The sequence below is a fragment of the Balaenoptera acutorostrata genome, chromosome X (genome assembly GCF_949987535.1).
Source record: "Balaenoptera acutorostrata chromosome X, mBalAcu1.1, whole genome shotgun sequence".
Lineage (NCBI taxonomy): Eukaryota > Metazoa > Chordata > Mammalia > Artiodactyla > Balaenopteridae > Balaenoptera > Balaenoptera acutorostrata.
Genome location: NC_080085.1, coordinates 21,140,089 through 21,155,378, shown reverse-complemented (window position 1 = coordinate 21,155,378; position 15,290 = coordinate 21,140,089). Strand labels below are relative to the sequence as shown.

General features: G+C 39.5%; 1 protein-coding gene across 1 annotated transcript in view; it reads right to left on the bottom strand.

The window, feature by feature from the left end:
- PDK3 (pyruvate dehydrogenase kinase 3) overlaps positions 1-15,290 on the bottom strand; it is a 76,799-nt gene that overhangs the window by 12,930 nt on the left and 48,579 nt on the right. The window contains exons 7-11 of the mRNA XM_057538169.1: positions 8,022-8,098; positions 6,648-6,749; positions 6,130-6,240; positions 3,853-3,966; positions 2,426-2,565 (exon numbers count right to left, since the gene is read on the bottom strand). Coding sequence (XP_057394152.1) covers positions 2,426-2,565; positions 3,853-3,966; positions 6,130-6,240; positions 6,648-6,749; positions 8,022-8,098 — 544 coding nt within the window. The remainder of the gene's footprint in view (positions 1-2,425; positions 2,566-3,852; positions 3,967-6,129; positions 6,241-6,647; positions 6,750-8,021; positions 8,099-15,290) is intronic.

Sequence of the window (15,290 nt, the reverse complement as noted above, 5' to 3'; positions counted from 1 at the left end):
CATTAAGTTATAAACTTAAGATTTGTACACTTTTTATATATATGTTAAATATTGATTGAAACATATCAAAGCAATAAAAATCTACAATATCCATAATAATACTTAAAAAAGAGAAAGCCAGAAACTCATTGGTCAAATTTAAGGTGGTTGTTAACTCAACTTCTTACCTTGAAAATTGGTAATTAAAGGGAAAGAATGAAATGCTTATCCTGCCTTGCCAGGAGGAACTGTACTTCAAAAGGTACCTAAATGACACTAGTTGTTGAGGAAGAACTTTATAGGAGAATGTCAGCTAATAATTGTCAAAGGAATGATACTAACAAAAAAAACTCATCATTTTATAAACATTAATAAAGTTACGGATTAAGGCCAAATTTATCAACTGGTGCTAAAAACCATTAGGTGATAGTTGCATGGTGCCGAAATAACATGACAAAATAACACTACGCAGATTACTTTCTGGTTGAGAAGGGAAAATTAACTATACTATGGAGGGATCAGACAGCCATCATCTGAATTACGGTCAGTCTTAACATTACTAATGGTGGATCAACCAGACATCATGGGTCTCAGAGTGTAATTCTGCAATAGTATTTGTGAAATATTCTAGCAAAAAATGCTCCACTGAGCCTTTAGATGAACTTCCAGTTTATGGGAGATACAGGGAAAGGGGGACAAATTAAATAAAACTTCAAAGACAAAATCAAAGGTGGGACATTTTTTCAGGACAACTGGTATGGTCCAACAACAAAAGATTGTTCTAGATTAAAAACAGCTTGAGACCTACTCAGATGTGTTATGTGGTCCTGGAACTGATTTGTCGTTTGGACAAATCAGGGGAATTTTCATGATGAAAATGTATTGACACGGAAAGGTGGAGATGGTTAAATGAAATAAAACTAGGTTGTACAATAGTATGAAAAGTATGATCTCATTTGGGGAAAATACATATACATATATACAAATAGCAAAATATCTGGAAGAACACAGATAAAGCTCTAAGAATGGTAATCTCTGGGTTATGGGAATACAGCAGTTTCTTTTTTCTTTTTTTGCTTTTTTATATTTCCTAATTTTTTACAATGTTCATATACTGCTTTTCTATTACTAAAAGGTTACTTTAAATTAAACAAATAATCAGAACCCTTACTCCTGCTAGCAGAGTTGGAGCTTAAAGGTAGTCAGAAGAAAAAGAAAATTGGAAACCAAAGATTGGATTATTGTCCTTATTACCACAAAGTAGTGAAACTTGTTTTTCTATGATTGATAATTTTCCTCTTTTTCATTTTTTTTTATTGTGGTAAATTGTACATAAAATTTACCACCTGGTTAAGATGGTAAAAAAATGTTTTATTAAGTGTACAGTCCAGTGGCATTAAGTACATTCACAGTGTTGTACCACCATTACCACCATCCATCTCCAGAACTTTTTCATCTTTCTCCACTGAAACTCTGTCCTCATTAAATACTAAATTCCCTTTCCCCCTACTCCCCAGCCCTGGCAACCACCATCCTACTTTCTTTTTTTTTTTTTTTTTAATGAAAGCTTCTTTCTTTCTTTATTTCTTTTTGGCTGTGTTGGGTCTTCGTTTCTGTGCAAGGGCTTTCTCTAGTTGCGGCGAGCGGGGGCCACTCTTCTTCGCGGTGCGCAGGCCTCTCACTGTCGCGGCCTCTCTTGTTGCGGAGCACAGGCTCCAGATGCGCAGGCTCAGTAGTTGTGGCTCACGGGCCCAGTCGCTCCGCGGCATGTGGGATCTTCCCAGACCAGGGCTCGAACCCGTGTCCCCTGCATTGGCAGGCAGATTCTCAACCACTGCGCCACCAGGGAAGCCCCATCCTACTTTCTGTCTCTAGGTGCCTCACGTAAGTGGAATCATACAATATTTGTCCTTTTGGATCTGGCTTATTTTACTTAGCATAAGGACTTCAAGGTTTATCTATATTGTAGCATGTCAGAACTTTATTCCTTTTAAAGGCTGAATAATAATACTCTGTTAGATGGATAAACCACATTTTGTTTACCTTGACTGATAATTTTAACTTCTTTATTTTTCCAGTTTCAACCCACCTACAGACTTTCTCTAAACATTCTTCTGTGAATTCTATGGATGATGACAAATTACAAATTAATTACTTTTTAAATAAGATTCATGGCAGGATAAACCCTGCTTACTGCTTTTGATATCTCCACAGGGCAAGGACTCCTAGAACATCAAGGCCTCTATTGGAATTGCTACTGTGGTTACGCAATTCTTTCTATCCTTCCTGTCTGCGGTGAAAAAGCTACTCCATTCTTTCTTTAGGGATCACTTTGCTTTTTCAGTGATAAAACCACAAAGATGTGGCTGAAAACATCAATCGTCCGGCTGGTACACACTGGAGAAAAATCAGATACTTTGTAATAGAAAGAAAAGTGGTCAATTACTGCTTCGCCTTGTATTTGGAAGCATCCCTGGGTTCACTGCTGGGATTGCTCCAATCGTCAGCTTCAGGTGTGGTCTTGTAATGGCGCCATGCGGACTTATTAAAAACTGGAAGTCTCTCAAATGATTCACTTGAAAGAGCCTAAGGAAAAACAAAAATAGACACCAAAGGTCCACAGTGTCATCTTGCTCACATGAAATACTAACCCAAATTTTATTATTTAAAACATTAGAGAAACCTTATTAATACATATTTTTAGAGTTATATTAAAATTACATTTCAGTAATTTACTTAGACTGATCAGGATGAAATTAAAGCTTTTTTAAAGGAATAAAAACATTCACTCATGAAAAACCAGTACTGAAGTACACATGACCAAAACAAAAACTATTTTAGTTCAGTTAATACTGATGTGAGATAGTCAATTGTCTTGACTATATGGTCTTAGACCAAACACTACTGTTCACTGGGCAACTGTTCTCCCAGAGCGCCCTGAAGAAATAGTTTCATACACAGTAGATTTATAAATATAAGCTCATAAAGTGATATCAAATAGCATATCATTTATATGCGTTGGCATCTAAGATAAACACTCAAAATAACTGGTTATCTTATCATATAACATATGACACACTATGCAGCTGTTAAAAGGAAGAGCCAGTTCTGTATGAACTGATGTGGAAAGATCTCCAAGATATATTGGAAAGTAAAAAAAAAGCAAAGTGCTAAAATAATCATTTGTGTTAAAAAAAAATCAGATTTCCCCCCATATTTTTATCAATGCAGAATCAACTTCCATGAGGATCCACATGAAACTGGCATCCATGGTCCCCCCTGGGAAAGAGAACCAGGTGGCTCTGGGCCACTGATGGGAGAGACTTAGTTTTCCCTTTTGTAGCTTTAAAATTTTGTACTATGTGCACATATTACATGTTCAAAAAATACTCCAAATATACTAGAGTTTAGAAGTAAATAAAAGTCTGACTCCACCAACGAATGAGAAAACTTGTGTTACAGAGAACTTTGTTATTCGATCAGACTTTTAGGTAACCATATTATGAGCACTGAATTCTTGCAACTTTGGGAAAGCCAGCAAGTTTTTAAAGCAAAAGACTAAAAGAATTCAGTTTATGAAAGCCTGTCTCCTTTTAGATTAGTCCTTTCAATGGGTACACAATTTTTAAAAAACTCACAACTTAGAATTATGGTTTTAAAAATCAATATTTAAATTTTTACCTCTCCATGTTTCCTATTTTGCTATATCTGAGCATAAAATCAAGGGTAGGACATAACTTGGTTTTCACGAAAAACTGGAGTAAATCCGAGCTGAATATAGGAGATGATATAGTGCTGTTCTCCATTAGTTATTAGAACTTATAGCTTTAAAAAGTAAAGATGCCTTCATATAACAGAAATAAAATGCAGTACCTTCAAATAAATGACAGCATCAGTACCCACGCCTTCCATAGAATAGAGTTTTAGATCTCCTTGAAAATATCTAGCATACAGACGAGAAATTGGCAAGCCATAACCAAATCCAGCCTATCGAGAAAAGAAAATTAATATGGTGAGACAGGCACAAAATGCTAACACATTGAGTCTGAGGACCATCTGGAAGATTAAAATAAATTCTTGATTCATATTTAAAGCAAATAAATTATTGATCCAAACTTTACAATGATGTATATGCTCATCTATGGCAAACAATCTGTTTTCATCCTGCAAAAATACTTCTCACATGTTTGGAAAAGAACAGAAATACTCCGATTTTTGACTAATGCTTTTTGAATGTTTTAAAGCAAATTGTTAGCATTGTTAAATCCCAAATCAAGCGGAATTTGAACCAAAAACCAAAGTAAACCACATCATTCCAAAGTTCCACTATGATTTCTTTGCTCAATTAAATTGAGTAGCACGGGAGCTGAAATCTAACCGTACCAAGGCTAACACAATGAAAAGAAAGCAATCTCCTAAGAGCTACTTCCTAAGGCTCTGAGAACGCTGCAATATTTTGACATGTGGTAGTCCATCTATTCTTAGAGACAAGAAAACAATTCCAGTACCCTCCTATATACCTCTATGTCATAGAACCTTGACTGTCAGTAACAGGTTGTTGGGGGAAGAAAAAAAAAGGTCTCCGATATTGATAAGAACAATTGAGACTAATTTCCAACACTCTGGGGTGGAGGGGAAGGGGCTGTTCCTCAAGCTTCGAGCCCTCTGATTAAGTCCACCGACAGGGTGTCAAAGGATCAATAGGAGTTGTCTGGGAGGACATTTCCGAAAAAGAAATGCGTGTGTCATGGCACAGAGCTGTAACATAGTAAAGTGTATGATGAAGAAGTTAACGTTTCCTAGTAGTACATACCCACACGCCCGCTTAAAAGCTGAGGAGAGCTGACTAACTGGGAGAGATGCTAGTGGAAGCATTTCTTCAAAAGGAGAGCCACCAGGCACACTGGACAAAATACAGACATGGCCAGTGCCAGCTTGACGATAATGAGCTCAATGACCTTGGGCAAACCAGTAACCTCATTTCCTCATCTATAAAATGGGAGGTGGGATGCACATTTTTTAGAGCTCTCTTACTTCAATTGCTCAGTGTCACTTTAAAAAAACGATGACATCACAGCTGTCCTCAAGATGCTATTTTGAGACCATAACAGACGATCCATAACAGACGATCCATATTCCTTTTAAACAATTGCACAAGGTTCTAGATTTGCTTGTAGTGTCTTTTTTTCTTTTGACATTTATTTAAGTAGGTACCAGAAACTAGTCAAGGCAATGGCCTTCAAATTGATCTTTCAAGAATTTTCTTGAGTCCTATGTAAACGACTTCCTCTCTGTTTTCAATATGCAGTGTTAACAAACCCTGTCTAGAATAAATGATGCTAAGTGTTGGACTTTATTCATACCTATGAAATATAATCTTACGTGCTTGTCAGTCAGGTACAACTTGAAAATGAAAATTTACGCCCTGAACCATTTTGCAGACTGACAGATATGTTGCTGTGCTTAATGACAAAGGGTTCAGTTGTTGTTTGCCAATTAGAAACACTCAGCGGGGGGAAGAAAGTGTGGCCCTACCAGGATCTAAATGCTGCCACGGTAACCAGAGGCTTTCCTCACTTCCTGAAGGTTATTTCCACCGTGAGACAGAAAGGGCTCTGAAAATGCATACGCCACCTATATGTTTCCTGCTTATGTTATTTCATATAAAAAATTTAATGTGTTCATAATTTAACACTTTAATTATATAAACAAATTTGGCGGGGGAAGTTCAAAGGCCCTGGGTGATTTGGGCCTCTATGGTATGCAGCGCCAAAGTGCCCAGGGCCAGCTGCAGCCAGACACGCTGTGCTGTTCCCTGCTCACCTGCTATTAAACTTCCACCCCCTCCAAGGGGAGTGCCAGGTGGTAAATGGTGCTCCGGAAGCAGTCTTAACCACAGGGAAATGCTTTTTCTCTGTATTGGGGAGGTAGGTACTCAGCTCTGAGTGTTTCTTAGACACAAATTAGAGAAGAAATCTGAGTCCAAAAGAGTCATAAAGAAAGCAGCAGTGGAATAAAATTCTCCCTCCTTCAAACCATGCGGGAAACATTCAAATGCAACAAGGCTAATGCGACAACCAGGGGAAAGAGCCAGCTCTGTCCCTTCTCGAGTGAATGGTCTTTCCTCTAGCAGCAGTTTCAGAGGCTTACCAGTGGCGCGGCTCTCGTAGGCTCCAGGCTAGGTCTCGGAGCAGTTGAATACATGTAGTTAAAAAGACGATCTATTTTTCGTAGTGGGACCCCACCACCTAGGTCACTTATCTGTAATGTACAAAATGTTAAAAGGAAGAAAAACAAGAAGAAGTCATCAATCTATACTTAGTAGGAGGCAAGGAGTTCATTAAATAAAGTACATACTAGATTACTCTAAACCATGCAAGGGCTTGAACCCCCAATGAAATATGGTCCCTTTGTGAACAGTGTAAAACAAAGGAGGCGGGCAAGTGGGGTTAGGACCCAATAGGCTTGGGTTTGAGATCTTGTTCAGCTCCCTAAAAAATGGGGTTCTAATGAAGTTTAAACGAGGTAGCTTAAGCCAAGGATCAAATGTAGTACTTACAAATAAGACACTCAGTTGTCAGTTCTCTTCCCTTCCCTTTGATTCCTCAATGTTTACACACTATTAAATTAACTGATAATTCAAGTATACGTACAAATAAAGCAGTTACCTTAATGGATAAGTCTTCTTTACCCAGAGTAACAAGGGTTTTAACAGCTGGGTAGCCCTCTTTTCTATCTTCATATAGTTCAACTGTCGCTCTCATTGAGTTCTGAAAGCATAGAACCTTTTTTTTTTTAGCATGCCACCAACTCACAAACTACAACTTTAAAAAAAGAAACTAGCAAAAGATTACCGATACACAACAATTCTTTTGTGGGGCAAAAATCAGTTGGATTTATATGGCACTTTCTTCCCCTCTAAAGAACTTAACTAAACGTGTGTTCAGAACAAGGAAAAATTTCTTGATGCTTTACTTTGTTTTTATCTCGTTTTAGTCTCATCCACCATACTAAATGCTTATTTTCCTTTCCTTCCTGTTTTCTTTTTGTTTTTGCTTTAGGGTATTTAAATTATTCAACTCTTAACCAAGAGGGATGTTTCTATCACGTGCAATGAGGCTGCAGAGGCTTTAAATCCCACTATCAGTCTGCACTTACAGAGCACCCCTCCTCTAAAGAAGGCGGAAAACCTGAGAGGATTCGTGCTTCCCACAAAAATTAATCATTTGGCTGGAAAAAAAAAAGTAGAAGAAATGTCAGGTGAAAAGAAATTCTGAAAAAGCCACAGCTGTTGAAGAGCAAGTTCACAACTGAATGCCCATCTCAACCTTAAGTGTCACATCAGTAACATAATTTTGGGAAGCAAATCAGCGTAACTGATTTTTCAGGTGTTCGGTTTAGGGTTTTACACATTGGAAGAAATGGAATTTTAGCTCAAATGCCTTGTGCCTGTAATACTGCTACTTACATGCCATTAGCTACTGGTTAATAAAAGCAACAGCTTAAGGTATAGAGAGTCTTTTTTCTTTTGGTCCAGCCCTTCCACATCTTTGCCCCCTGCCTCTGTCAGATCTTCTGAATTTTCTAAATTGACTCAAATGTGTAAAAGTGTTAACGCATCTTTCAGGACTGGAACAACTGCTAATGCACCGACATGGTTAATGTTCAGAAACATAAAGATGCATAAACATGTTTTTATTTTGATCTGGCTACCACCAATAAAGCCTTTGCCAGATTTGGAAACTAAAAAGCATCTCTAAGCTCATATCTGAAGAAAAAACAGTATGGATTTTACATAAAGCCACTAAAGTACAATTCAGCTTCAAAATCAATATGTACTAATATTCATGAAGACTCTACTGTACACAGCAAGTTTTCACCTCACAGTGTACAAATTATAAAACCCACAGGGTATCAGAAATAGAATTTTAAAAATGGTTATGCAAAACCTTTTTCTTATGCTAATCTGATGAATCCATTATGCCCTGAATCAAAGTAATTTAAAATGAAGACTTCTTTCCATGTTTTTAAATTCCACTTACCTTGAACAACTCAAATAGCATGTGAAACAGATGTGAGGGCACATAAACTACCTGAATAGGTTTGTCTGGAGCTTTGGCTGAAAACAGAGACAAAACCGTCAATGAGTAAGGATCAAAACTAGAAGAAAGTCAAGAATGTTGTTTGCATCCTTTCTTCCAAGTACATAAAAAAAGAACTCTACAAAAGGCCAGCGTAGGCTTCCAACTCTAAAGGCGGGGCTGAGCAAAAGCATGTGCTTTGAAGTCCAACAAACTTGGGGTGAAATCCAGTTCCTTCACTTACCAGCTATGTGACCTTGGGCAAATTTCTCTTTGGAACTTAGCTGAGCAAAACTGGAATATCATCACCTATGTCCTAATGTTCAGAGCATTACATAAGGTCATCCAAATATCACTTGGTGTTTCTCAAAATGGGGGACACCCTCCACCACCACCACTGACCCCAGTGGTCAGCCAGGGGAATGTGAAGCCACAGAGGTAGAGGGGTACATTCTCTTGGAGACTTGGACTAAACAGTAACGTTAAGTTCTGTTAAGTTATGACAAACAAGGCATACTACTCGCAGCTAGCAGACCAACTCCCAGAGACCTACAGTCCTTTCTCCTTGTGTCAGGGATCTTCTGAGGAAAATCCGAGAAACCCCGAATCCCAGAGTAAGATATAGAGTAGATAATAGAAAATTTAGGCTTTCCTCCTCCTCGTGACCTGAAATCATTAAGAGACCAAAACTATGTAAGCTTTCTCAAGTAGAACACCCATGTTATGATTTCAACCTAACTACTTCCTCTAATAAAGTAAGTAATTAACAGTAATATAAAGGAGAGCAATCATTTGTTTGCTTCTTAGCAGTTTACAAACAGCTTGCACATACATTACCCAAATGAACTCTCATGACAATACTGTGTGGCTCATAGGGTGGGTGGCTGGGGACACAGGCTTTGCCGAGGTTATGTGACTTGCCTGCCATTATGGAGGAGGCCTGGAACTGGACACCTGAACCAAGAGTTTTTGATTCTACATCTTGAACCTTTTGATGATCAGTTATCTTTTAAACTATTAAGTAATATATACAGCAATATCCCCTTGTCCATGGTCTCGCTTTCTGCAGTTTCTGTTACCCATGGTCAAACGAGGTTCAAAAATATTAAATGGAAACTTCTAGAAACAAACAATTCATAAGTTCTGAGTAGTGTGATGAAATCTCATGCCTTCCTGATCCGTCCTGCTCAGGACGTCAATCATCCCTTTGTCCAATAGATCCCGCCCATTAGACACTTAGTAGCCACCTTGCTTATCAGATCACTGTCACAGTATTGTAGTGCTTATGTTCAAGTAACACTTATTTTATTTAATAGTGGCCCCAAAGTGCAAGAGTGATGCTGGCAATCAAAACTACAATGAGGTATCACCTCACACCGGTCAGAATGGGCATCATCAAAAAATCTACAACAACAGATGCTAGAGTGGGTGTGGAGAAAAGGGAACCCTCCTGCACTGTTGGTGGGAATGTAAACTGGTACAGCCACTATGGAGAACAGTATGGAGGTTCCTTAAAAAACTAAAAATAGAGCTACCATATGATACTGCAATCCCACTCCTGGGCATATATCCTGAGAAAACCATAATTCGAGAGATACATGCACCCCAATGTTCACTGCAGCACTATTTACAATAACCAAGACATGGAAGCAACCTAATGTCCATCGACAGAGGAATGGATAAAGAAGATGTGGTGTGTGTATACATACACATACATACATACACACACACACACACACACACACACGAATATTACTCAGCCATAAAAAAGAATGAAATAATGCCATTTGCAGCTACATGGATGGACCTAGAGATTATCAAACTAAGTGAAGTCGGACAGAACAAAAACAAATACCATATGATATCACTTATATGTGGAATCTAAAATATGATACGAATCAACGTATCTACGAAACAGAAACAGACTCACAGATATAGAGAACAGACTTGTGGTTGCCAAGGGGGAGGAGGGGTAGGGAAGGGAAGGAATGGGAGTTTGAGACTAGCAGATGTAAACTATTATATATAGGATGGATAAACAACAAGGCCTACTGTATAGCACAGAGAACCATATTCAATATCTTGTGATAAACCATAATGGAAAAGAATATTAAAAAAAGAATGTCTATATATGTATAACTGAATCACTTTCTGTGCAGCAGAAATTAACACATTATAAATCAACTATATTCAATAAAAAATATTAAAACTAAAAAAAGCTTTTGACTTTTATTATCAGTTCCTATGGATTCTCAGCATGTGAAATTCTATTTTATCTAATATTACATATTGCTTCATATATGTACACATGTATAACAATCAATTTGCTGTACACTTGAAACTAACACATTATATACCAACCATATTTCTATAAAAATTAAAAAAATAAAGTGGGTTCTCTGTAGAAAAAATAAAAAAGGTGAACATTGATTGTGTTGGTAACATAACCAGGTAAATATTGCTCACTGCAGATCGGCCACAGGAATGGACCAGGATGACATTTCTTTCCCTATGAGTCCAATGTGTCATGAGTCATGTGTCACTTGAAGGAGAATATTACCAGCCTTAAGGTGAAATGGATTCACTTTATCCACCTCCAACTGCTCAAAATCATGTTACCTTTTTAGGTTGCCGAATATTTGGACCATGTCTTTCTGATACTCCTCTTCTTGGGTAACTGGACAAGAGACATACGCTTTCCTCGCCACATCACTGAGATCTTCCAGCCTCTTTTCTATTGCATGGGATCCATTCCATTCTTTAAGATTTTTCAAATTAGAATCGACTGCTTTCCAAACATGCTGCACAGTCATCATCCTCAAATTGTTTTTGATTGAAGTTCTAGAATATTTTTTGCTATTTCTTATACCTACATTATACACACCATTAGGTCAGTCACGTAAACTACCTCAGAAAGCTATGCATGGGAAATACATTTCTCAGTCCTTATACCTCTGATTCACTTGATTGGAGGTTTCACCAGGTACAGAATTTGGATTTGAAATCGTTTTCTTTCAGTATTTAGAAAGGCAGGGGGAGGGACTTCCCTGGTGGCGCAGTGGTTAAGAATCCGGCTGCCAATGCAGGGGACACGGGTTCGAGCCCTGGTCTGGGAAGATCCCACATGCTGCAGAGCAACTAAGCCCGTGTGCCACAACTACTGAGCCTGTGCTCTAGAGCCCGCGAGCCACAACTACTGAGCCTGCGCACCACAACTACTGGAGCCCGTGCTCCGCAACAGGAGAAGCCACTGCAGTGAGAAGCCCGTGCACAACGAAGCCCCAACATAGCCAAAAAAAAAAAAAAAAAAAAGGCAGGGGGAGAGGGGTCTTCTGACCATGACAGCACAGCTGAGAAGTTTAATGCCAGTCAGGTCTTCGTTCATGCTGCTGGTTTTTCGCCCGAGGTCTGATACATCTTGGTTCTAAAATTCTTGTTGAAGAATGAGGAACTGGATTATTTGTTTGAGGGAGCTGGTGTTGACTTCCCCCTGCGGCTCTCTCCTAAGTGGGAAGGCTGACTTGGAGCTCTGTGTACCTGGTCAAGACTTTTCCACTGGCTTTAGGATGAGCAGACAGCAAGCTGGCCTCTGACCAGAGGGTCCCCCAAATGCCTGAGTGAAGAGGGCTTTACTTTTGGGATGATGACACTCACATGAACAGCCCTAGTTTTTCCCAGGTTCTTGAAGAAACTACTTTGATTTTGATTTTTGCCCAGGGGAAAATGCTCGTGGATGTTGGCAGGCAGAGCACAGCCAGAGTCAAGCTGCTCCCCCATCACCCATCCTTACTCCACCTGAGACCAGCCTTCAATCAACCCCCATCTTTTACCTTCCCTACCCAGTCCCTGACACCTGCCAGCTCTGCTCCTGGAGTCCCTCCAGGATCATCTGATGCCATTTCTGCTGCAGCTCCTCTTTTGTGGCTTCTTCTGCTCTGTCCCATTAATCAGCCAGTGTACTTCTATCTCGGTAACCTTTGGCAGGAGGTGGGATCAATGGCCCACTGACGAGTCCCCCTGGTTTCTTTGCTGTTTTTCTTTGTATTCCTTTACTGTCTTTTTAATGGAGCCCTAGGAGCACACTGAATGCTTAGTCTATCTTGTACCGAAAGGCATGATTAGTTATGTAAATAACCTTATGAAGTCAACCTTTTCACTCCAGATCTCAGGGAACTTAAAATACCTTTGATAGCTTTGTTTTGTTTGTTTTTTTCCAGTTCAATCAGCATTCTCTAGGAGCCATCTGACGGCTTGCTCAATTACTTGTACTTTTCTTTGAGAACATAATAGTTTAGATGTCTTTCCTTCTTTTCATTTTTAAAAAATTTTTTATTTATTTATTTTTAAAATAAATTTATTTGTTTATTTGGCTGCGTTGGGTCTTCGTTGCTGCACACAGGCTTTGCTCTAGTTGTGGTGAGTGTTGTTGCAGTGCACGGGCTTCTCATTTGTGGTGGCTTCTCTTGTTGTGGAGCACGGGCTGTAGGCACGTGGGCTTCAGTAGTTGTGGCATGCGAGCTCAGTAGTTGTGGCTCATGGGCTCTAGAGCGCAGGCTCAGTAGTTGTGGTGCACGGGCTTATTTGCTCCACAGCATGTGGGATACTCCCGGACCAGGGCTTGAACCCGTGTCCCCTGCATTGGCAGGCAGATTCTTAACCACTGCACCACCAGGGAAGTACCTTTCTTTCCTTTTAAAGCCATGTCAAATGTTTTTGTCCATGACTCTTCCCTAATCCTGGGTCGAGGGGCTTTTACATAGTAGACCCTTAATAGATGTTAGCTGGCTTTCTAAAATAAGACATAAATGGAATATGAATTTTCCATCTAAGGGTACATTTAAAAAAGTCAATGGAAAAATGGCCCAGGTTTTTCATGCTCAAGACTCAAGAAATAATAAAGTCTCTATTTGCACAGTCATTGCTCCAAATGCCATTAGTTGAAACGACATTTAATAAATGCCAAAAGAACTCTACATAAGATATAAAGAGTTTTATCTTCAGACAGTTCTCCTATAAGCATGAAAAAAAAATGGTGGCTAAGCAGAAACAATTCATTTAAGAGAAATATAAGAGAAGCTTGATCCACGGTTGGTTGAACCCATGGATGCAGAAGCCTTAGATATGGAGGGCTGACTATACTATGCCATTTTATATAAGGGACTTCAGCATCCATGGATTTAGGAATTCCCGGGGGTTCCTGGAACCAATCACCTGCAGACACCAAGGGAGGGCTGTATATTAATAGGAATTTAACACATTTGGGCCTCCAGCGTTCCATTTCTAAAATGAGCACTGTACGTATTTCACTGGGTTAACATAAAGGTTAAATGAGATAATAGTGATAAACTAGTTTACATAGAGCCTGCCACATAGTAAGCCGTCAATAAATGTTGGCTATTACCACTACTAAAAAATTAATTCCGACAGTGTTAACAAAGCTACTAGTAATGGCTTTTTTATTCTTGTGTAGAACCACCTGACTAAAAATATCCACAAAAGTATCCAATATGAGAAAACTAGAGGTCAAAGACCCCAGGATAGATGCATACCTTTTCTACGAACCCTCTTATAACAAAATTTACATAGTGTGAACTGAAATCTTTACTTTTCCAACCAAACCTAAAGCTATAAATCAACCTCTTGACAGAAAAGACTGATCTAGAAATGGTGAAAAAATGCAAGTGTTGCAACCATACGTCTTATCTTTCCCAAGTCAACCCTGACTTCCAGTAGCCACCCTTTATTAAATTTCCAGCACGTGCCTGGTGTTCTGCTTGAGGCCTTAGAAACATTATCCTTTTATCACCTCACAAGGAGAGCTTACAGATGAAGAAGCTGGGTGTCAGCAGCGGCAAAGTGACTTGTCTCCTAAGTGTCAAAATCCAGATTTCCACCACCTGGCTGGCTACAAAGTTCACCTCTTTCCTCTAAGCCATGTTGCCTTACCATACGGATGCCGAAGATGTAAGGTAAAAATGTTTATTTGCTTAATGCTTTGGCAACTGATTTCTCAAGAGAATGAGAATGTTGAGAACAAGCACGGTAGAATGGCTACCCATCTTTGGAGCAACCCACATGGGTTGCCGTGGGTAGCTAATCGGAAATATTTGAAACCTGATGTAAGGTAAATAAAATTCTGTTGTTTTTAATCTTCCTGTGAAATGTGTTACCAAAAGAATAAAAAAGAAGTTTACTACAGCTAGCTCCCAATATTCAGAATGCTAGTGATGACTGTAAATACTGGTGGTGTTCACACAGTATGTTCTGCATAATCCTATTTACTACCTTCTCAGGGGTCTGCATTGGGAAAGAAAAAAATCAAAAATTCAGAAAAAGAGATCATAGGGCAAACTCACAGAACTTAAATTCTCAGGTAGCAACAAACTGTTCTTTGGGATTCATGGCAGCCTCATTCCTCTGAAGTGCAGAGCACAGGGCGCAAGCGTGATCACTGACTACTGTTAAACGAACCCACTGGGGAATGGAAGCATCCTGAAAGGGGATGCTATGCTAGTTCACACGGGCTCTGAAAATGAGTCCACACGATCTGGATCTGACTCCTCGCTGGAAAACAGAGTCACACACACTCTCTCTCTGTGACAAAGCCCTTGTCTGCTTAAGGCATTCAGGACCAACCTCTGACCTCCGTCTCTAACACGGAGCTTGTTAGAGCTCAAGTGCAGTGCTTAACTGCACTCACAAAGAGCTTTGGCATTCAAGAAATAACAAATAGAAATCGTAAATACATCCCCCAAAGCAACAGGAAACTAGAGGCTACCTATAACCACCATTTCTCTTAGTGATGGGAAAAGGGGCTTCAAAAATCATGCATGAGACAGTGCCAAAAATGGTTGGAAAGCTTCTCCCCTGGTGGGGTGCACTGCCCGTTGTGACAGCCTCGCTGGGAAGGAACGTGCTGACCTGGCTGGCACCCGGGAATCAGCAAGACCAGGCTCGCTGCTCTGGCCTTCAGAGTGAGTGAGGCTACCATTCATGCAAATGAGCAATTAATTACTACCGGTGAGTTTAAGTTCCATGTTTGACAGATAGAAATCGGGACAGTGAGGTCAGGCTCCGCCTAGCCAGTAGGAAGAAACAGAATATTAAGATGCTTCTACTCAGGAATACTCAAGCAAAATCCACTTGGTGCTAGAGGTATATTTCTTCAAAATAGGGGTGCAACTCTTCTCAGAGAACCCAACAGACTTAGAAAGTGGCATTGATTCCACA